General features: G+C 34.1%; 4 protein-coding genes across 4 annotated transcripts; 1 reads left to right on the top strand and 3 right to left on the bottom strand.

Annotated features, from left to right (window-relative positions):
* Positions 1-1,029: 1,029 nt before the first annotated feature.
* LOC131163109 (cysteine protease RD19A-like) lies at positions 1,030-4,453 on the bottom strand. The gene is made up of 4 exons (XM_058119842.1): positions 3,768-4,453; positions 3,554-3,673; positions 1,610-1,856; positions 1,030-1,513 (listed from the first exon to the last, which is right to left on the bottom strand). The coding sequence occupies exons 1-4, from the start codon at positions 4,239-4,241 to the stop codon at positions 1,236-1,238; spliced, it is 1,119 nt and encodes a 372-aa protein (XP_057975825.1). The 5' UTR covers positions 4,242-4,453; the 3' UTR covers positions 1,030-1,235.
* Positions 4,454-14,547: 10,094 nt separating this feature from the next.
* Positions 14,548-15,024, bottom strand: LOC131162850 (uncharacterized mitochondrial protein AtMg00810-like). Its single transcript, XM_058119456.1, has one exon. The coding sequence runs from the start codon at positions 15,022-15,024 to the stop codon at positions 14,548-14,550; it is 477 nt and encodes a 158-aa protein (XP_057975439.1).
* Positions 15,025-17,493: 2,469 nt separating this feature from the next.
* LOC131162849 (uncharacterized) lies at positions 17,494-18,279 on the bottom strand. Its single transcript, XM_058119455.1, has one exon. The coding sequence runs from the start codon at positions 18,277-18,279 to the stop codon at positions 17,494-17,496; it is 786 nt and encodes a 261-aa protein (XP_057975438.1).
* A 390-nt stretch (positions 18,280-18,669) lies between these two features.
* On the top strand, positions 18,670-21,907 carry LOC131162848 (uncharacterized). Its single transcript, XM_058119454.1, has 2 exons — positions 18,670-18,770; positions 21,460-21,907. The coding sequence occupies exons 1-2, from the start codon at positions 18,670-18,672 to the stop codon at positions 21,905-21,907; spliced, it is 549 nt and encodes a 182-aa protein (XP_057975437.1).
* The last annotated feature ends 486 nt before the right edge of the window (positions 21,908-22,393 follow it).

Raw genomic sequence — 22,393 nt, 5'->3', positions numbered from 1 at the left:
GTGGATCAGGGGAGGAATCTCTACGGTTATAGCTGATCAGATCTTTGTTTAGAGGATTTTCGGGTTTTGTTCCAAAATCGAGGTAAGGGTCCGATTTCGTTTTCGATTTGGTAGATTTGTAGTAGGTAGGATTATATTGAAGTATTGTTCTTCGATTTTTAGGTTTTGGAAACTTGGTTCGCTGTTTAGGAGCTGTATAGTTTGTGTTTCGGTTTTCGAGAAAAAGTAAGGGAATTTTGTTTATATCAGTTATTTTTGTAATCTGTATCGGTAAAACTGTGGTTTACGATTATATGGATGTTTTGGTTACTTATATGAGAAAATCTATCAAGTTAAATTACAGAATTTTCGAGTTTACAGTTTTTTGAAAAATTGAGGGTTTCGGGTATCATCTCCATTTCTATCGGAAAACTATATATTTGGTTAAATTGTAATATAGAGATGACCGTACCTCTGGTTATGTTAAACTGTATTTTTGAATTATCTGTTATGAAATTATTTGCTTACCCAAATAAGTTTGGAATGAAATGATGATTTGAATGATGCATTTTGTGGAAAAGCGTGGCGATTAACTACCGTAAGATGTGTGTAATTGAAATGAGATATAGGAATGTGAGTTCCAAAATATTCTAGGTTTTGTGAAAATGTCGAGTCGGGATAATACTGTAGAGGATATCAAAGCAGGCTGGATTAAAATGTTGCAGGCTGAGATATTGAACAGAGTCGGAATAATACCATAAGCTTTGATGTTCGGCTTTTACTGAAGAGTGTGCAATACCACTAGACAAGTTGGTTTTTACCGAAAGGTGTGAGAACACGAGATCTGCACCGGTTCAACATTGTGGGGGCTTATGCTATATCAGGTTATCGGGAGCACCGGCTTTTGTCGAAAGGTGTAAAATACCACCAAACAGTCCGACTTAGGCCAAAGAGTGTGACGACACTAGATCATAATAGTGCCATGTTACTAACACCTTTGGGTGTTAGTACACTTTGGGTGGCAACAACTATTTTAGGAGCAAATGGATATGGTAATAAAACTAATAATAATAATAATAGTGCCATGTTACTAACACCTGTGATTAAGACATGTTCTTCCTGCCTAAGCACAACCATAATAATGAACCTAGGGTAGATAGATTGTAATAATACAAATTCCACTATATGTACAGTAGAAGCACATCGATAAACCTTAAACATGATACGATGACACCTCCCCAAATCTGGTTAACAATCTATGGAGTGGTAGTATGGATGGCAGCCACCATTGAGACCATGGAGTCCACTCCACATACATTTCGACCTCTGCAGATTTTATAATATCCGTTCTCCCCCCAGTTTTCTCCCCATGAGTTCTTTATGATCCAGAAAGGCTTTTCCTTAAAGCGGATAGGAGCATAACCAGAGGAACCATACCCCACCAGAAGCACCCCATGGTCCAAATGCCTTGAGCAAATGTATGGGCATGAAACCCCACCAATGTATGTCTGCATGAAAACTGCATTGATGCCCACTGCACCATTGAAAGCAATAGAATTATTATCACTTAACTTGTAGTTCATTTTAATTGGACAATGAGTCAGTTTCACCCAAACATTTCAAAGGCTACCTGCAAGAGGACCATTCTTAACCAAATTTGCTGCAATTTGGTCCTCATCAAGGGAAACTACACTGAAATTTGATACAGATGCAGCAATCTTGGTCTTGTCAAATTCGCAGGTACCACGATCAGTCCCTGTATAAGGATAGTCCTCCTCTCGCTCAAGTCCACCGGCCTTGAGTGTGTACTCAAAGGCAGTGGTCATTAACCCACCACCACATCCCGAGTCACAGGCGCCCCGTTCTTCCGGATCACACTGCAGAATCAAGCAAAAATGGTTATATGTGCCAAATATTTCCATGACACCATGATGTGAGAGATCAAGAATTAAACAAGCAATTTCACAGGGGAAAGCACACCCAAAATAGAAGAATAGACTGTCAAACTCTATAAAAGTTATTGTATGTCTGACAATGGGATGACAAACAAACAAATTGAATGAGTAGTCGAGTGCATGCTCAACAAATGTTTTTTTTTAAAACTAAAATGTTAACACAAACATACACACCTACATGCACGGAAAATAAAGGTGGTTCTAGCCATGTCATTGATGGCAAATGGTATCCTTGGACAGTAGCATTTAGCCATTTACAGATGCCAAACAGCATTTGGCTAACAAGTCATGACATTCTCAGCTTGTATCGAAAAGGTGTCAACACCACCTACTTAACAAGTTTCCACAAGAAAGGATACATCCTCCAGATTAATATTCACTTTTAGTTTAGAGAATGTACGTTTTATTTCTTTTTTTTTTTAACTTAAAAAAAAAAGCATAATTTACTATTTTGATAGTCTGATTGCCATGTTGTGAATTTCTTAAGGTCAATTTGTTGAACAACTAGGGAATTGGCACATTTTCCGCATAAAAATTATTTAAAAAAAACTAAAGAATCTGTGTGATACCTGAATCTCAATCTCACTCATTTGTGGAATGAATAAATATACTATTATAAGCTTCAGAAACTCTACCGCCAAGCAAGGCTTGAATATTTTGGCTAGTTGACCAGTTCAAATGTTCATGGGCCAAGTATGATCTGGGGAGTTATCAGAGCCTACGCTAACTGAAAGTGAAGGAGAAAAATCATGAGCAGATACCACACCTAGTGACTATGACCCAACCCCAGAATCCCACAGGATGTTGCGAATTTGAGTGAGGGAAATTATTCTATGCAGTACTGAATCATATGCTTCATGAAAAATAAATATCAACTATGCATTATTGAAACATATGCTTCGTAGAAAATAAATATCAACCTCAATCAATGTTGATTAATAATCAGTCTTATATCTTAAAACAGATGAGGAATTGCAGAAATAAAGCAATAATAGAATTAAAAACTCAGTTTTAGAAATGATTTCAAACATACTGTAGCAAGAATAGTAGATTACCATAGGTAGCCTGTGAGATATAGCACAGCATTAAATAGAACCATGAGTCACAGAGCCAGTTATTAAAAAAGAAAAAACTGAACCACAAATTTGAACGGTACAGGCTTCTGCTTCAAGATACTCAAATTAGTTGACAGCATATGACAATAAGAAACTCAAATTACACAAGCACTAATGCACATAAACCATTGATGGGCTAAAAGCCAAAAAATGATACATAAGTCATAACATTTTTGACAAGCTAATCTGAATTCATTAGGGAAAAGGGAAAAAAAGGTCATTTGAACACAGTGGCTAAAGCATTAATGGCATAATGAACATTCAAATCTCCCAAGCTCAAAAGAGGAACCACAAATCCATTGCTAAGAAATTAGCAAAGTCACAACAGCAAACACACCAACAATAACCCTGTGAACCTCCTGTATGCTTGAATAAAATCATTACCTTTCAAAATAAAGGTATAACAATAATAAAACAGAGACTAGATATCAAAAAAATAATTTTATACATTAAAAAAAATTAAACACAGGCAAAGGTAAGTTAAAGGCTAGAACAAATCAAAACCTCATGGTCACAATCCACCAGCTGCTGCTCACTCAGGCTCACAAGCTCCCCGGTCGCAAGAAAATGAGCTCCTTCCAATGCTCCAGTTGTACTGAAAGACCAGCACGATCCACAAGAACCCTAAATTCCACCAAGTAAACATCAAACCACGACAGTCACTATATTTGCCTCAAAAGTACAAAATTAAAATAATCATACACACGGCTATCGGTACCTGATTTTTAACGGCGGTAACGGCGCCGTGATCACGCCAGTCAAACTCGGTGGGAAGATCGTTAGTGGGAAGGATGGGAGCCGTGTGAGCGTCGGAGGGAAGCCGGAGAGGCTTAAGGCCGAGATAGTTCCGCCGGAACTCTGCGGGTGTCAAATCGGAGAACTGAGTGACGCCGTGGACGGCGGAGGGGTCGAGGCGCTGGTGGCGCCTAGCTCGGCGGAGGTTGGCTTTAAAGACGCCAAATCGGTAGTCGTGCTCCTCCAGGGAAGCGTAGGTTTTGCCGAACTTGGCCTTGAAGGCGGAGAAGTGGTGGTCGAGGTTGAGAAGAATCTCGTCGTCGTCGTCGTCGCCTGACACGACTTGGCGGATCAGAGGATCGTCGGACTCTTCGGGAATCTCGGCAGACGCCGCCGCAGCTGATAGCGGCGCGACAAGGAGCAGGAGGCAGAGGAGGAAGTGAGAAAGGCGATCCATCGGCGGAAAGACGGTGGGGAGCGAGAAGCGAAGCACGGAGTGCGAGAGAGAGAGAGAGAGAGAGAGAGAGAGAGAGCTAGCGAGAGGGAGGGATATTTATCGAGCTCCTTGCTTCCAGCAGTAACGTTGTGCTTCCTTTCCGTGGAGATTGCAAGCGGTTGCCGGCCGACGTGATCTTGACAAGTGTCGCGTTTCTATTGCCTGAATTTCCCCGTAGTTGGACCACAGAGGGCATTTATACACAAACCTACAAAACTAAGTGGAAGCGTGCGCTCCTTACTACTGTCGCTTTGCTTGAGCGACTTTCGTGTTGCTCAAAACGGCACGCATCTGATGGCAAAACGACGGGGTTGGAAAGGTAAAAGTAATTTTCAGATTGAATTTTGTAAATTATTTTATCAAGAAAAATTTGTAAACCATAAGATGTAGATATTTTTAGGATGTCCATTACATAGAAATCTTTGTGCCATAATCAATTTATACTTAGAAATTGTCAATATTCAATTTGAGGAATATCCAAAATTCACAAGATGAGGATATAAATTAAATTATACGAAATTTATCAAATTAACAAAATATTTAAGTCACACTATATGTTACAGGCTTAAATGACATAATTAGAGAAAATATATAAGTATCGGTTTATGATACTAATGTTATGTTTGAAAGAATCGATTTTGAATCTTAGATTTGAATTTAGATGAATTTGTACAAATTTTAACACAAATTTATATTACATCAAATTCAAATTTATATAAATCCGTCTCTTTCAAACATGGGGTAAGAGTAGGGGTGAGCAAACGGTTGGTTCGGTTAAATTCGGGTAATTAACCGAATTAATTGAAAAATTCGGTTAAATAAAACCATTAACCGAACCGACCGAATTGACGAAGGACACCAAACCGACCCCGACCGAATTGCCCATTCAGGTAATTCGGTCAACCGATTTTAACCGAAATCATTTAAAATTAATTGTTAGAAATATAATACAATTATAAATTTTTTTTAAAACCAAATCCAACTTAATTAAATACCTTATTTATTAATTTTATTAATGAAAATAATATTTTACCATAGAATAAAGAATCCAAATAGGTTAATTAAACTCTTTAATGCACTTGCATAAGCAAAATTTATATTCATAAATTATATTTAAAATCTAATTAATTAGTAATTCGGTTAATCGAAATTTTTTTACCCTTAACCGAATCGAAACCGATTAACCGAAATTTTGTAGAATTATAACCGAACCGACCGAACTGGGATTTTTACCCGAACCGAACCGACCAATTTCGGCCTGTTAATTCGGTTTTTACCGAATTTTGCTCACCCCTAGGTAAGAGTATCCTACATAATTTCATCTTATATTTTTTAGTAATCAAGATTTTGAATTCATTGAGGGTACGTGGATCCTTGTTTAACGATTCAATAGTAAAAGGGTGGATCCTTGTTTAACGATTCAACAATAAAATTGCTTCTACCTTATGGGATTAGGACACCCCTTTCTAAAATTTTCCAAATTTATATGCTCACACATGTAATTTCCTAGATTATACGTCCAGAAAAATTCAACCACAATGCAGGAAGTAAAAAATTATTAAAAGATAGCTTAATGACTTAATTACATTAATTTGATATTTTAAATATTAATTAAACAAACTCAATACAATCTTTTAACAAATTTTCTTATTCAATCATTTTTCCCAAAAAAAAAATCTTCTAATTAACCATTATTTCAATTAATGACAACACATCAAAATAAAAAATATTGAAAATAAATGTGTGAATTATATTTTACAAATTTACTTTTCTTATTTTTTGCTACAATGGATTTCAGAATATTGCTATTATTTTGAACAAAAAAAATACTCACCACCCACATGAGATTTGAAAATATATTATTGACCTCCCCTAAGAACTTTCTTAAATAACACCCACCTAAGTTTGAAAAGAATTTTATTTATGCGCGAAATTGATCCCAAACTAGACTTTAAGATAATAGGTTGTTCTGTTTCAACGAATGAATTCCACAAATGCCAATAATAATTTTTAATTTATTTTAGAATTTCTTTATTTTATTTATTTTATTTTTTATTTTTTATTTTTTGATTATATAGGAATTCCAGTCACCAACGAGTCCTTCGGATCTCTTGGTGCGGTACCAAACCTACGGATCAGCGTCCTCCGCCCCCAAGTCTCATTGATCAGGGTAAAGTCTGGATGCGGATACGCTTCCGTGCATCAGTAGGATGTTCGGCCAACTCGACTCCCGAGACGCATCTCCATTACCATCCACGGTCCCCGTTGGTCATAGAGAACTCTCACTATCTACGGTCCCCGCTGGCTCACAAAGCGAACTCTCACCATCCACAGCCCCCACTGGCTCACAGAGTAAACTCTCACCATTCACAGGTACCGCTGATTCCGTGAGTGTATTTACCTGAAATAGAACTCTCGATACTCTTTCTTACGTGCTAATGCCTTTCCATCGCGTCATGCCTGGTGGAGCATAATTTCTTTATTTATTTATAATCTATTGTCCACATTGTGCTAAAATAAAATATTTTGTACCAATCTAAAATTGAATTCATTTTACCACAATGAGATCAAAGTAGGGAGTAACATATTTTTTTGGCATGCGTGAAATTTATATTTGATTCTCTCATCTATTATTGGTTTTAGTGACTGCTGTAATTTCCTTTTTTTAGTCTTTTTAGTTTTTAACATCATAATAAAACTAGTTATGGAGGGTCATTGCTACAATCCACACGGCATTTCATGGTGTTGATGAGTCAATTCCCATGACTTATACCAGTTGCAATGTTCAAATGTTGTCATTAATTAGATTGCAAGTTGAAGTTTAGGCATGACAAATTCATAATGCATAGAATAGTCTGCGAGTCTCTCACTTCACTGGCAATCAAAAGCAAAACATTGATGAGAACAAACATTATAGACGACACACACACACACACACCTGTTACTTTTTTTTTCTCACTTCATAATAGTGAATCTTGTGCATTGTTCGTGAATTTTATCTTACTTTTAGAATTTTGATCGATAATGTGTTTGCGGACAAGGAAAAATTGAAATTTTATAAATAATTATCTGAGATGAAGCTTTATTAATCTCGTTTGTACTTCTCGTAACACGTGCTGTTTCGATATTTATATATCCAAGATATAATCAGTGTTTACAAAATATTGCTGGTGCTCCAAGAAACAATATTACTCTCTAACATACATTAATTGCATGAAATCTTTGTTTAGTTGTGATGCTTTGGACATATTAATGTATGTTGCAAATATATTATGTTTATTTTTCGGAGTTATTTGGTGTGATTTTTGTATTCCTATTTATACATGAAAAGCATAATGGTGCGTAAATATGAATATGTGTGTGTGTGTGTGTGTGATTTTATAATTATTAATGCTTATATTTATCTTTTTCAACAATAAATTGATGGGGACAAATGAAGCTCAATGCATGGAACTATAGTATGATGATTGAGTCACTCAATGGTGTGGAAATTTTTTTTTTTGAGTGCGTTAATTATAAACACACATAAACAACGAATCAAGCCTAAGTCCCATCAAGTGGGATCAATTACAGGAATCCTTTTTCGCTAATTTATATAATCATGGATAATTTCCTTTAGCAAATTTATAGTTATTAAATTCTTATTCATTATTTCATTCTAAATTATTTAAGTCTACCTCTGTCCCTTTTATTACCCTCTTATAGTAACTAACTCACTCTTCCTCATTGATACTATGTGACCTACGTTGCAAGTGCCCAAACTATCTTTGTTGTCTCCCTTTATCTTTTCTTTTTTTCTTTTTTTTTTTTGGATTAGTAAATGATAAATTATATTAATCAAATGGATATGTACAGAAACTCTGGCATACTCGAGAGGAAGGAAGCAAAACTTTCATCGACAAGATATACACTATTACATCAAAACCTAGGTATTCCCAGAGGCAAAAAGCCATCAAAACTAACTTCTACATGAGATATGTGTAACTTACCGCAAATATGTTCATTTCTTAATTTATCTTTAATGTTATACTACCAATCCATATTAGCATTCTCATTTTAACAACTTTTATTTTTTTGATATGTTTCTCCTAACATTCGGACCCATATAACATAGTTGATCGTACAATCTCCCCTATATAAAACTTATTATTTAATTTTAAGGGTATTTTACGATCACAAAGCACAGTCGAAACACTTATCCATTTTACCCAACTTGCTCCATCTATTTGCATTACATTTTATTCAATTTTTCCTTTAGCTTTCATAATAGATCCAATGTATCAAAATCTACTAGTTCTATTGATTTCTTCATCATCAAGTTTAATTTTTTTTTTTTTTTTTTTAATATTCCTCCTACTCTAATTGAAATTACATTTCATATATTATAGCTTGTTTTTACCTATCCTAAAGCCTTTAATTCTAAAATTCTCTCCATAATTCTAATTTAAATTCTACTCCTCATCTATTAAAACAATATCATCTGCAAACAACATACATCATTAAACGTTAGTTTTTTATACTTCTAGTCACTTCATCCATCACTAAAGTGAAAAGATAAAAGTTCAAAACAAATCCTTGATGTACATTTAATGTGATTGGAAATTCTTTAGTCTCTTCATCTATAGTCTTAAGACTAGTCATTACTCCATCGTAATATCATTGATGACATTCGTATGCCTACTACATTCACCATTTTTTTTCTAATACTCACAATAGATCTTCCCTTGCTACCCTATCATACACTTTCTCCAAGTCAATAAATACAATATGCAAGTCCATTTTTTTTCCTAAACTTTTGTGTTAATCTTCTTAAAAGATATATAGTTTCGATAGTAGATCTCTCAGATATAAAATCAAAATGATTTTTTAAGATCTTCTTTTCTAACTTTAATGTTTGTTCAACTACCCTTTCCCACAATTTTATTATCTGACTCAAAAGTTTAATTCCACGATAGTTATTATAATTTTAAATATCCCATTTATTTTTGTATATAGGTACTAATGTGTTTTTTATAGGGATCAGCAACTCTTACTCCTTTCCTTCGCCGACATTGTGATACGTGGACGGCCTCCAGATGTCCACATTAAGTTGTAACTCTTGCAGGTACACATAGAATATTTTGAAGGCTTTCGGTGTGAGAATACCCCAGTTGATATGTTGAAGCATGTTCGAGTTCAAGACCCATGTGAACCCTACATGGTGGCCTCACACATCTCCATTGGGCCCCATATGGATTGGGCCTCCCTTTGATTTATGTTTGTATTTAATTTGTAATCTTGCAAGATAACTTGCTTGCTTGTATGTCTTTGTTCCTAGTAATTTGTGTGTCTAGTAAGTTGTGTGTCTTTATTAGCTTATCTCTCATGCTTGTGTAGGAAGTGCAAGTGTGTTTATTCTTTTGTTTCCCCCTCCCCTATGTTAGCTTATTTATATCTCCATTGTAAGAGCTGAAAGCAGCTAAGTTTGAATATAGAGAATTAAAGGAATTTCCTTTGTAAAGTTTGTTTAGCTTTGTCCGATCCTTGTGATTGAGTAGTGAGAGGTTACGCGTTCTCTCCGGAGATCAGGTGGTGAAGGACCACTAACTATCCGACAACTCTTTACTATCTCTTCCCTCTTTCCCATGATAATTCTATATACATATAGTGGTGTGCTTCTACATTTGGTTCAAAGCTTGTCCAAGGAACTTTCTAGTGTGTTTAGAGTTTATGGTGAATCAAACTAAGCCATCCAATGATTTCTTATAGTAAGATTGTTACTTTCATAAGCCCTTAACTGGTTGTGAACCCCTGTTTGAAGCCCCATAGGCCTAGTTGAAACTATCCCTTAGATTCTCACATTTTATTCAAAATCCATGGGAGTTTAGGCAACTGACCTCGTTAGTTCTGTCAACTAAACTGCTAATCCTGATTAAAAATTCTTCAAGAGACTGAGGTTTTTGGTTCAGGCAACTGACCTGCTACTGTCCATTTGGAATTTTGTTTCTTAATTCTGAGGCGACTGACCCTAAAGTCCAGGTGACTAAAATCACCCAAAACCTTTAAATTCTCAATATTTTTACACTTACTCTTGTCCATCATGGGAATATTGCAATACTAACCTAGAACTTATATTCTTGAATGCTTGAACTCACATCTTTACAGCATATGACTTGATTCCTTTGTAAAAGAACCATTGAGATTGACTTCCGGAACAAATTATACATCTTTTCAAAATCCTTGAACATGTGAAAATAGCATGATTTATTGTATTTATGTTTGGATCACTGAATTCTTAAATTAAAGTGTTTTTGATGTATGTGTTGTTTGAGGGTTGAAACCGTAAGACATAGGTCGACCATCCTTGTCCTGCATCATCTTGGTATCAGAGCCTAGGTTTAGATAGGCCAACCTTTAAAAATCACATTATCCCTTGGCTGAATTTGCCTCACCCAAATTTCCCTTCCTTAGTCGTGAGTCTCTGCCCTTGTTTTGTTATGTTTTGATGGCAACCTGAGCTGGAAACCATTATCATGGTTTTAGGACTGATATGGACCGTGATATCCTCCTAGATGACATTCAAGCCCAAGTTCAAGTCTTAACTCAAGACTTAACTAATGCCCTTGCCAGAATTGAGAGGATAGAAGCTAATTTAGTCCCTGACCCACCTCTAGAAAATGCAGGACAACCCCTTGAGATTGACAATGAAAACTTACCTTTTACCACTCTATAGAACCAAACAACCTTCCAAGATAAAGGACACCTCATCAAGAATGACCTCCTGTTCATTCCCCACCAAGGCCAAATGCTCCCAAAAGATTCCAGCGTCATGACCCTTATGTTCCACATTGGAATGAAGAAGATTATGATGAATAGGAATTCCAACCAAGGAGACCATATTGTAGGGAAAATCATGATCTAGATATGGATGTAATGAAGATAGTAAAAATTGAAGCCCCTACATATGATGGTCAAATGGATCCAAAAAATTTTCAGGATTGGTTAGCTAAAATGGATTCATACTTTGATTGGTATAAGATGCATGACCCACACCGAGTGAGGTTTGCAAAGATTAGACTAACTAAACAAGTTAAGCTTCATTGGATAAATGTCGAAAGACAAGAAGCTCGCTTAGGTTATAGACCTAAAGAACATTAGGAATTGATGAAAGAAATGCTGACAGAAAAATATGTCCCAATTTCTTATAGGGAACGTCTCACGGATCAGCTTTATAACCGTAGACAAGGTAGTATGAGTGTGACCGAGTATATGAGTAAGTTTGATGAACTTTCTATTAGATTTGGGGTGGAAGAGAGCATTAGCCAACAGATTTCTAGGTTTAAGATTGGCTTAAAACCTGAACTTCTGAAAGAGTTGTTTCTCCATCATATTGACTCCCTTGAGCATGTCTTTAACTTAACACATGACTATGAGTAGATGAACAAAGCTCAAATGGGAAGAAAATTTTGAAACACCTCTAATGACACTTGTAGACACCCTATTTTTGGCCTAACCAAATAGAACAAGGGATCCTTTCTCATTGTATTATTATTATTATTATTACCTTATTTTTATTATTATTATTTTATTATCACTATTTTATTATTATTATTATTATTATTATTATTATTATTATTATTATTATTATTATTATTACTATGATTTTTATTGTTGTTATTTATATTATTATTTTTTTTATTTTCACTATTATTATTATTATTTATTATTTTCCTATATTGATATAAGTAATTTATTATTATTACTATTATTTTATTATTATTATTATTATTATTATTATTATTATTATTATTATTTATTTTCCTATATTGTTATAAGTAATTTTTTATTATTATTATTATTATTATTATTATTATTATTATTAGTATTATTGTTATTATTATCATAGTATTTTATTATTATTACCATTACCATTCTCATTACTATTATTAATATGTTATTATTATTATTATTTCTCTTATTATCGTTATTTTAAATATTATTTTATTATTATTACTTTACTATTATTTTTCTTATTATCCTTATTATTATTTTTGTTATTTTTAAATATCACTTTATTATTATTATTATCGTACTATTATTATATTATTATTTTCAAATCTTGCATTATTACATTACTATTATTATTATTATTATTATTATTATTATTATTATTATTATTATTATTATTATTATTATTATTAGTTACCATATTTATTATTACCATAAAAGTACAAAAAAGAAAAAGAAAAAATGGATTTTAGGGTTTGATTTAGCTTATAAAAGAAGAGAATAGGCCCAAAGGAAAAGGGGGCTGGGGGCGCAAGACATCGTGAGAAAAACCTAGATTTTTCCTACCACTCTTCTATATCTCTCTCAATCCCTCACGCACAGCCGGAGCTTCTTCCTCCTTCTCCCATCTCTCCCACCATCGTCCAGCTTCCCTCTCCATCAACCCTCATAACCTCCCATACTAGTACTTTCCTACTAAAAAATTCTATACGATTTTCAAAATATGGGAGTGTATTTTATTAAATATTTTCGATTTTTATCCCTATGATTTTAATGCTAGGGTATGAGCTTTCAGGCTTCACGTACCTTAAGCTCTGAGTGAATATATATGTATATATTACATTTATTTATTTATTTATTTATTTTTCATGTGTATTTATAAATTCATAAAAGGAGTAATTTAAAGACTTTTAAATTAACTTAGGGATAATTCTAAATTAATTAGGTACCGTTCATAAGAACGGACGCGTAGGGGGTGTTCGTACCTTCCCCTCGCGTAACCAAACTCCCGACCCCAGCTCTGGTAAGGTAGACCCCTTCTACCCTTAACGGGGTAGTAGTTGTGTTATAACAATACTAAAAGGTTAGTGGCGACTCCGATATTCCCATTTTTCCTAAAAATATAAAAATAATTTTTTATTTCGCCACCCCGGGGCACACACGCGCCAAACTTTAAATATCCAAACAAATTCCAACTATAAAAATTCCACAATAAAGAAAATTAATGTATATAAATAATACAACCAAAACCTACCATGAATATGAATACTAAATATTAAAATAACCAATAAAAACCATAGAAACCTACATACCTGCATATACTCAAAAAAGAAAAAACAAAAAAACAAAAACAACCCCAGACATTAGATATTAGAGCAAATAAAACAACAAGAATATAATATAAAAAACAAATAAATAAAAAAATCACACGTGCATGTGTGTGTGAAATTGTGTGTGTAAAAGTGTGTAAAAAGTGTCTTTTCTGGATGTGTGAATATGTGTGTGTGTGTGTATTGATGTGCATATAGGGAACTAACAGGGGGTACCGTCGGGACTAAGGAAGACAGCGGTTCGGGTCCTGCTGTAGAGTTGAGGTCTCGGCAGGAGACGATGATGGCGACGGCGGCGGGAGCGAGTGACGAGAGGGAAAGATGACGGAGTCTGAGGAGCGACGGCCTTGGGGGATGACGACAGTGGTGGTGTAGCGGGTTGGCAGCAGGTTGCTGCTGGGGGTTGTTGCGGAGCTTCTGGTATGAGATGGGGCCTCCCGCAGTGAGGCGGCGATGGCGTGGCGTCGATGGCGACGGCGTGGTCCTGCAGTGGCGAGGACGTAGCGTGGTGGGGGGGGCTGGCAAAGAAAAGAAGAAACAGAAAGATAAACAGAAAAACAGAATATAGCAAACTAACTAAAAAACTAACTAAGGTTCTGTAATAGTCCCCCTCAAGATGATGTGTAGATATTCTGCACATTCATCTTGGATAAAAGTACTTCAAAAATCTTAGAGCCTAAAGGCTTGGTCATCAAATCTGCAACTTGATAAGCAGAAGGAACATGTAGAGTGGTAATAAGACCTTTTTGTAATTTCTCATGAACCAAATGGTAGTCAATTTCAATATGTTTCGTACGTTCATGATAGACTGGATTGGCTACTATATGAAGAGCTGCTTGGTTATCACAGAATAAAAGAGCTGGTTGATGATGTTGGTGATGCAAGTTAGCAAGTAAAGCTTTGATCCAGATGATTTCGCAGACTGTAAATGCCATGGATCAATATTCAGCCTCTGCTGAAGATCGTGAGATCATGTGTTGCTTCTTAGATTTCCAAGATACAAGAGAATCCCCAATAAAAATGCAATAGCCACTTATTGATCTTCGAGTATCAAGACAACTTGCCCAGTCTGAATCTGAAAAAGCTTTAATATGAACCTTTGATGAAGAAGGAAAAAATAAACCTTGTTCAGGAGCTGATTTAAGATATCTCAAAATTCTTATAGCAGCTTATAAATGGGGCAATCGAGGGTTATCTAGAAATTGACTAAGATGATTAACAGCAAAAGTAATGTCAGGTCTGGTGTGAGTCAAATACAATAATCTGCCCATGAGTCTTCTATAAGCAGAAACATCATCTATTAATTCACTATCATCTTTAGATAACTTTGTATGAGTATCCATAGGAAATAGAACTGGTTTAGCAGCAAGTAAACCAGACTCTGCAATGAGTTCCAAGCAATATTTTCTTTGAGATAAAGAAATACCCTTATGTGATCTAGCTATTTCCAAACCAAGAAAAAACTTTAACGGCCCCAAATCCTTCAACTTGAACTCAGCACTCAAAGAACTTTTAACCTTCTCAAGAGCAGCTGTATCACTACCAGCAAGTAGGATATCATCAACATAAAGCAACAAGACAACAAAAGAACCTCTTTCTTGCTTGGTAAACAAAGAATAATCAGCCTTTGATTGTGAGAAACCCATTGTAAACAACATAGAAGTGAATTTGGAGTTCCATTGTCTTGAAGCTTGCTTCAAGCCATATAAAGATCTTTACAATTTACATACCCTTTTGTCCCCCTGGCTGAGATAACCTGGAGGAGGCTTCATAAAATTTCCTCATCTAATTCCCCATATAGGAATGCATTATTAACATCTAGATGAAAGATATGCCAATTATATATTGCAGCAAGTGATAAAACACATCTCACAATGACCATCTTTGCAACAGGTGAGAAAGTCTCAAAATAATCTAAGCCTTCCATTTGAGTATAACCTTTGGCAACAAGTCGTGCCTTGTGTCTCTCTATTGAACCATCAGAGTTATATTTAGTTTTATATACCCACTTACAACCTATAGGAGTTTTATTAGGTGGTAGTGTAGTAAGAACCCAAGTGTTATTCATTTCTAAAGTAGATAATTCTGCAGACATAGCAGCTTTCCAATGAGCATGTTGAACAGCTTGGTGATAAAATGAAGGTTCAAAATCAGAAGAAATAGCAATATAAAAAACTCTATGTGAGTCAGATAATTTAGAGTAAGAAAGGACATCAGATATACTATGTTTATTACCTGAAACAGGAGTAGGATCCCTGGTAGAGGATTAAGAAGCAGAAGTAGCTAGGTTGCAATGATAGGATTGTAGATAACTAGGCATTCTGTGCTGTCGAGTTGATTTTCTCAAAGGTGGAAATTGATTTTCATCATGTAAAGGTAAATCTATATTAAGTGGAACAATTGGAACAGGAGGAGAAATTACTGAATGCAATGGTTCAGGATGAGTTATATTCTCATTATAATCTGAAACTGGTTTTGGAAGAACTAAAGAACTTTCTGAAGTGATATTTGACTGAGAAGAAATGTCATGTCCAAAAAACTTATTGAAACCATATACAAAAGGAAATATTGACTCATGAAAAATGACATCTCTAGAAACAAAGAATGTTTGCTGTTCCAAATCATAAAGTTTGTAGCCCTTTATGCCAAATGGGTATCCTATAAACATACATCTTCTTGCCCTTGGAGAAAATTTTGATCTATTTTTGGTAAGTATTGATGCATAACATAAGCAACCAAAAACTTTTAAATGATTATATGCTGGAACTGAGTTGTATAAAATTTCATGTGGAGATTTGTTATTTAAAATGAAAGATGGAATTCTATTAATAAGATAAGTTGCAGTAAGTACACATTCTCCCCAGAAAATTAAAGGTATGTTTGATTGAAATTTTAATGCTCTTGCTACATTTAATATATGCTGATGTTTTCTCTCAACTATAGAATTTTGTTGAGGGGTTTCTACACATGATACTTGATGTAAAATTCCTTTTGATTGACAAAAATTTGTCATTTTGAATTCTAAACCATTGTCAGATCTTACACATCTAATTTTTATTTGAAATTGTGTTTCAACTTGATTGTAAAAAGCAATAAAAATATGTTGAACTTCAGATTTTGTTTTCATTAAGTAGATCCAAGTAAATCTAGAATGATCATCCACTAAGGTAAGAAAATATCTAGAACCATTATGAGTTGGAACAGAAAATGGCCCCCATATATCAGCATGCACAAGATTGAAAGAAAAACTTTTATTATATGAATGAATCTCAAAAGGAAGCCTTTTCTATTTGGCTAGAGGACAAACGGTGCAATGATCAACAAGTTTGTCTGAAAAACTAATATCTGATACATTTCTTGAAAGAAAAAACAATTGAGACATAGAAGGATGTCCTAATCTACTATGCCACTTGATTGTTGTAATATGTATAACCCAGCAGATTTCCTAGCAATCCCAATCATCTTCCATGGGGTAAATTCCTAAATAAAACAAACATCAGGTAAGAAAATAACAGTGCATTTCTGAGATGAAACTAAAGCTTGCTAACCGAAAGCAAATTATAAGAGAAAGATGGTACACAAAGTACATCTTTGAGGATTAAATTTTCAGATAATTTGACTGTACCAAGATGAGTGACTGGTACAGTATTTCCATTTGGAAGTATAACAGTGGTATTTAAAGATTTTGTTATGGAAGTAAAAAAATTAATGGAATGAACAATGTGATCTGTAGCACCAGTGTCTACAATCCAATGATTCTGAGATATTGATGAACAACTTGAAGAAAAACTTGAAAGAACCATACCTTGAGTGTTGTTTTGTGAAGGAACATTAGAAACAACATTGGCTGCTTGATGATGGATGGTTTCATTAGATTGTGAGTGGATTAAGGCTAACAATTTCTGACAATCCTCTTGAGAGAAAGGCAACTTATTATGAGATTCAAAGGTTGTATCAATAGATTGGCTTGTGACTTGATTAATTGATGGAGACTTTCCTTTCTGCCAAGAAGTAAATTTAAATCCTGGAGGATAGCCATGTATCTTGTAACACTTATCAGCTGTATTGTTATTCAATCGACAATGAGTGCAAAATAATTTGGCTCTCCTTTGCTGCTAATTTCCAGGAACAAATTTGTAACCTGATGAATTTGCTTCTTGCATTTTACTCATGAAAGCAACACTGTCAATTACTCCAGTTTTGCTGATTTCTCTTTGTTTCTCTTCTTGAACCATTAAGGAAAAAACTTTGTCTATTCCTGGTAAAGGTTCCATCATCAAAATCTGCCCTCTAACATGAGAAAAAACTTCATTCAATCCCATCAAGAACTGAATAACATGTTGTTTATCTTGATATTTCAAAAACTCCCGAATAGCATCACAAGCATAGGTTCTTAATACACCACAAGAACAAGTGGGAATTTGATTATAATCAGCCAATTCATCCCATAAAAACTTGAATTTTGTATAGTAATCTCTTACCGACATATCTTCTTGAGTTAGTATTGATAAATCTTTCTGAAGTTGGAAAATTCTTGGCCCATTTCCCTGTGTAAATCTGTTCTTGAGATCTTGCCACATATCTTTGGCTGTTCTGGAGCAAATGATGCTGGCTCCAATTTCTCTTGACACTGAGCTGATGATCCAAGAAGACACCATATTATTGCATCTTTCCCATAAAGCAATTGAAGCATCTGCTGTTGATGGTTGAGTTATTGTACCATTCACAAACCCAATTTTATTCTTTGCCTTCAAAGCCATCATCATGGATCTGCTCCATGTATGATAATTCTCCCCAGTGAGGACATTTGAAACTAGCATTATACCTGGAGAATCACCACTCTGCAAGTGGTATGGATTTTCTTCAATTGTATTATTCATTGAAATAGAAGAAGTGGACATGGTAGTGGCTCTTTTCAGTTTTCTTGCTATGATACCATGAAACAGAGTGCTGGAAGAAAAATGAGACTCAAGCAAGAAAATGAGAATACTTCTTCTTATTCCACACGTAAATACAATGCTATACATGCTGTATTTATAACCAGATAAAAAAGAAAGATCAAGAAGAAAAACAGAAGAAGAAAGAAAAGAAGAAACAGAAAGATAAACAGAAAAACAGAATATAACAAACTAACTAAAAAACTAAGGTTATGTACTAGGAGAAGCTGGTTCATGAGAGGATAATGGTTGCAGAGGGGGGGGGGGGGGGCTTGGGTGCTTGCTGCAGTGATGGGAGGACCATGAGGGCGAAGGGAGTATGGGAGAACAGAGGGAGTCCGAGGAGCTGCGGTGATGGATGGCAAGAATAAGAAGAAGAAGAAGACGAAGACGACAAAGGAGAAGCAGAAGACGAAGACGACAAAGGAGAAGCAGAAGACGAAGGAGAAGGAGAAGTAGAAGATGAAGTTGTTTTTTTATTTTGCTGCTTTGGCGCTGCCATGCGCCCCTGGCCCCCTTTTCCTTTGGCCTATTCTCTTCTTTTATAAACTAAACCAAACCCTAAAATCCTTTTTTTCTTTTTCTTTTTTGTACTTTTATGGTAATAATAAATATGGTAACTAATAATAATAATAATAATAATAATAATAATAATAATAATAATAATAATAATAGTAATATAATAATGCAAGATTTGAAAATAATAACATAATAATAGTACGATAATAATAATAATAAAGTGATATTTAAAAATAATAACAATAATAATAATAAGGATAACAAGAAAAATAATAGTAAAGTAATAATAATAAAATAATATTTAAAATAACGATAATAAGAGAAATAATAATAATAATATATTAATAATAGTAATGAGAATGGTAATGGTAATAATAATAAAATACTATGATAATAATAACATTAATACTAATAATACCAATAATAATAATAATAAATTACTTATAACAATATAGGAAAATAATTAATAATAATAATAAAATAATAGTAATAATAATAAATTACTTATATCAATATAGGAAAATAATTAATAATAATAATAATAGTGAAAATAAAATAATAATAATAATAATAATATAAATAACAACAATAAAAATAATAATAATAATAATAAAATAATAGTGATAATAAAATAATAATAATAAAAATAAGGTAATAATAATAATAATAATACAATGAGAAAGGATTCCCAGCGGAGTCGCCAAGCTGTCATGACGTCCCCCGCGCGCGTGTGCCTCGGGGTGGTGAAATAAAAAATTATTTTTATATTTTCAGGAAAAATGGGAATATCGAGGTCGCCACTAACCTTTTAGTGTGGTTAGAACACATAATTACTACCCCGTTAAGGGTAGAAGGGGTCTACCTTACCAAAGTTGGGGTTAGGAGTTTGGTTACGCGATGGGAAGGTACGAGCACCCCTTACGCGCCCGTTCTTACGAACGGTACCTAATTAATTTAGAATTATCCTTAAGTTAATTTAAAAAGTCTTTAAATTACTCATTTTAGGAATTTATAAATACACATGAAAAACAAATAAATAAATGTAATATATACATATATATTCCCTCAGAGCTTAAGGTACGTGAAGCTTGAAAGCTCATACCCTAGCATTAAAATCATAGGGATAAAAATCGAAAATATTTAATAAAATACACTCCCATATTTTGAAAATCATATAGAATTTTTTAGTAGGAAAGTTAGTATGGGAGGTTATGAGGGTTGATGGAGAGGGAAGCTGGAAGACGGAGGGAGAGATGGGAGAAGGAGGAAGAAGCTCCGGCTGTGCGTGAAAGATTGAGACAGATATAGAAGAGTGGCAGGAAAAATCTAGGTTTTTCTCACGGTGTCTTGCGCCCCCAACCCCCTTTTCCTTTTGGCCTATTCTCTTCTTTTATAAGCTAAACCAAACCCTAAAATCCTTTTTTTCTTTTTCTTTTTTGTACTTTTATGGTAATAATAAATATAGTAACTAATAATAATAATATCTTAATAATAATAATAATAATAATAATAATAATAGTAATGTAATAATGCAAGATTTGAAAATAATAATATAATAATAGTACGATAATAATAATAATAAAGTGATATTTAAAAATAATAACAATAATAATAATAAGGATAATAAGAAAAATAATAGTAAAGTAATAATAATAAAATAATATTTAAAATAACGATAATAAGAGAAATAATAATAATAACATATTAATAATAGTAATGAGAATGGTATTGGTAATAATAATAAAATACTATGATGATAATAACACTAATACTAATAATACCAATAATAATAATAATAATAAAATAATAGTAATAATAATAAATTACTTATATCAATATAGGAAAATAATTAATAATAATAATAATAGTGAAAATAATAATAATAATAATAATAATATAAATAACAACAATAAAAATCATAGTAATAATAATAATATTAATAAAATAAAAGTGATAATAAAATAATAATAATAAAAATAAGGTAATAATAATAATAATAATACAATGAGAAAGGATTCCTTGTTTTATTTGGTTAGGCCAAAAATAGGGTGTCTACAACACTTACCAAAAGAAGGCCAAATCTTCTAAGAAGACTAGACTTATCAACACGGGTCAAGTCACTTCAAGAGGTAGCAATTGCACCGTCCAATAGCCCTTGCACAAAGGAAAGGCACCCATGAAGGGGTCCTCTAAACAAATTTTTGGGAATGATGTGTGCTACAAGTGTCATAAAAAAGACCACTTTGCTAAGCAATGTCCCACTAGGAATTTATCAATTGAAAGAGAGGACGAAGAGGAAGAATTGGGAAAGGAACACCCTTATGTCCCCGAAGAAGTAGCAAGTGAAGATGAGTTATCCATTGAAGAAGATGTAAATTCTGTTGTAAATGTTATGCCATGTATCATAGTGAGACCTTGTGAACAAGAGGATTGGCGCCGAACTTCTATTTTTCATACTTACATCAAGTGTGGAAATAAGAGTTACAAAATGATCATCGATGGTGGAAGCTACATGAATGTGATCTCAAAATCAGCTTAAGAAAAATTGGGTTTGAAAATTGAAGCCCACCCCAATCCATATAAAGTTGCTTGGGTAAATGTAGCAACCATGCCTGTAAGTCACAGGTGTTTAGTCCCTATTAAGATTGCGGACTATGAAGACGAAATCTGGTGTGACGAACTTCCCATGGATGTTGCCCATATTTTATTAGGAAGACCTTGGCTATATGATCTTGATGTATCACACAATGGTAGAGACAAAACCTATACTTTTAGGTGCAATGGAAAGAAGATTGTCTTAAGTCCTCTAGAGCCTAAGAAGGACAAGCAAGATGAAGAAAAGAAATACTTGAAAAGAAGAGAGAAGGTTGGAATATCTTTGCATGTTCTAAGCAATAAGCAATTTGAGCAAGAGAGTAAGGAGACACAAGTTGTTTATGTTGTGGTAACCAAGGAAAATGACTCCTCTACTCTTGAACATAAGACACCACATGAAGTGTCACCCATACTTGCTAAATTTGCAGATGTTGTCTCTGAACCTCCAAATGAGTTGCCTCCAATGAGCGACATTTAACATGTTATAGATATAGTTCTAGGATCATATTTACCCAATTTGTCTCACTATAGGATGAATCAGAAAAAGCATGAGGAACTTAAAAGGCAAATTGATGAATTAAGAAGTAAGGGATTTATTCAAGAAAGCCTGGGCCCATGTGTAGAGACCCAGAAAATTTAAATTATGAAATTAATGAAGGAAAATGGTAAAGGAAAGAAAAGAAAGGAGGAAAGAAGGAAAAATAAAATTTTAAAAATGGAATCTATATGGCTTCGTCAATGAGTACCCTGAGCTCATCGACGAACAGCCTTCTTTGACCCGTTGATGAGGACACGTGTCTCGTCGACGAAGAGATACAGAGAGCAGGGTTTCAGAACATTCAGGTGCGGCGACGAGGTTCATGGGTTTGTCAACGAACTCCTTTCTTTGGTTCATTGACGAGTCCATGTGTCTTGTCGATGAGGCCACGTGGCCAGCCATCTATATATAGTTGAAAATCACATT

Source organism: Malania oleifera, chromosome 8 (genome assembly GCF_029873635.1).
Source record: "Malania oleifera isolate guangnan ecotype guangnan chromosome 8, ASM2987363v1, whole genome shotgun sequence".
NCBI lineage: Eukaryota > Viridiplantae > Streptophyta > Magnoliopsida > Santalales > Ximeniaceae > Malania > Malania oleifera.
Note: the sequence above shows the minus strand (reverse complement) of the source record. Positions and strands in the feature narration are given on the sequence as shown.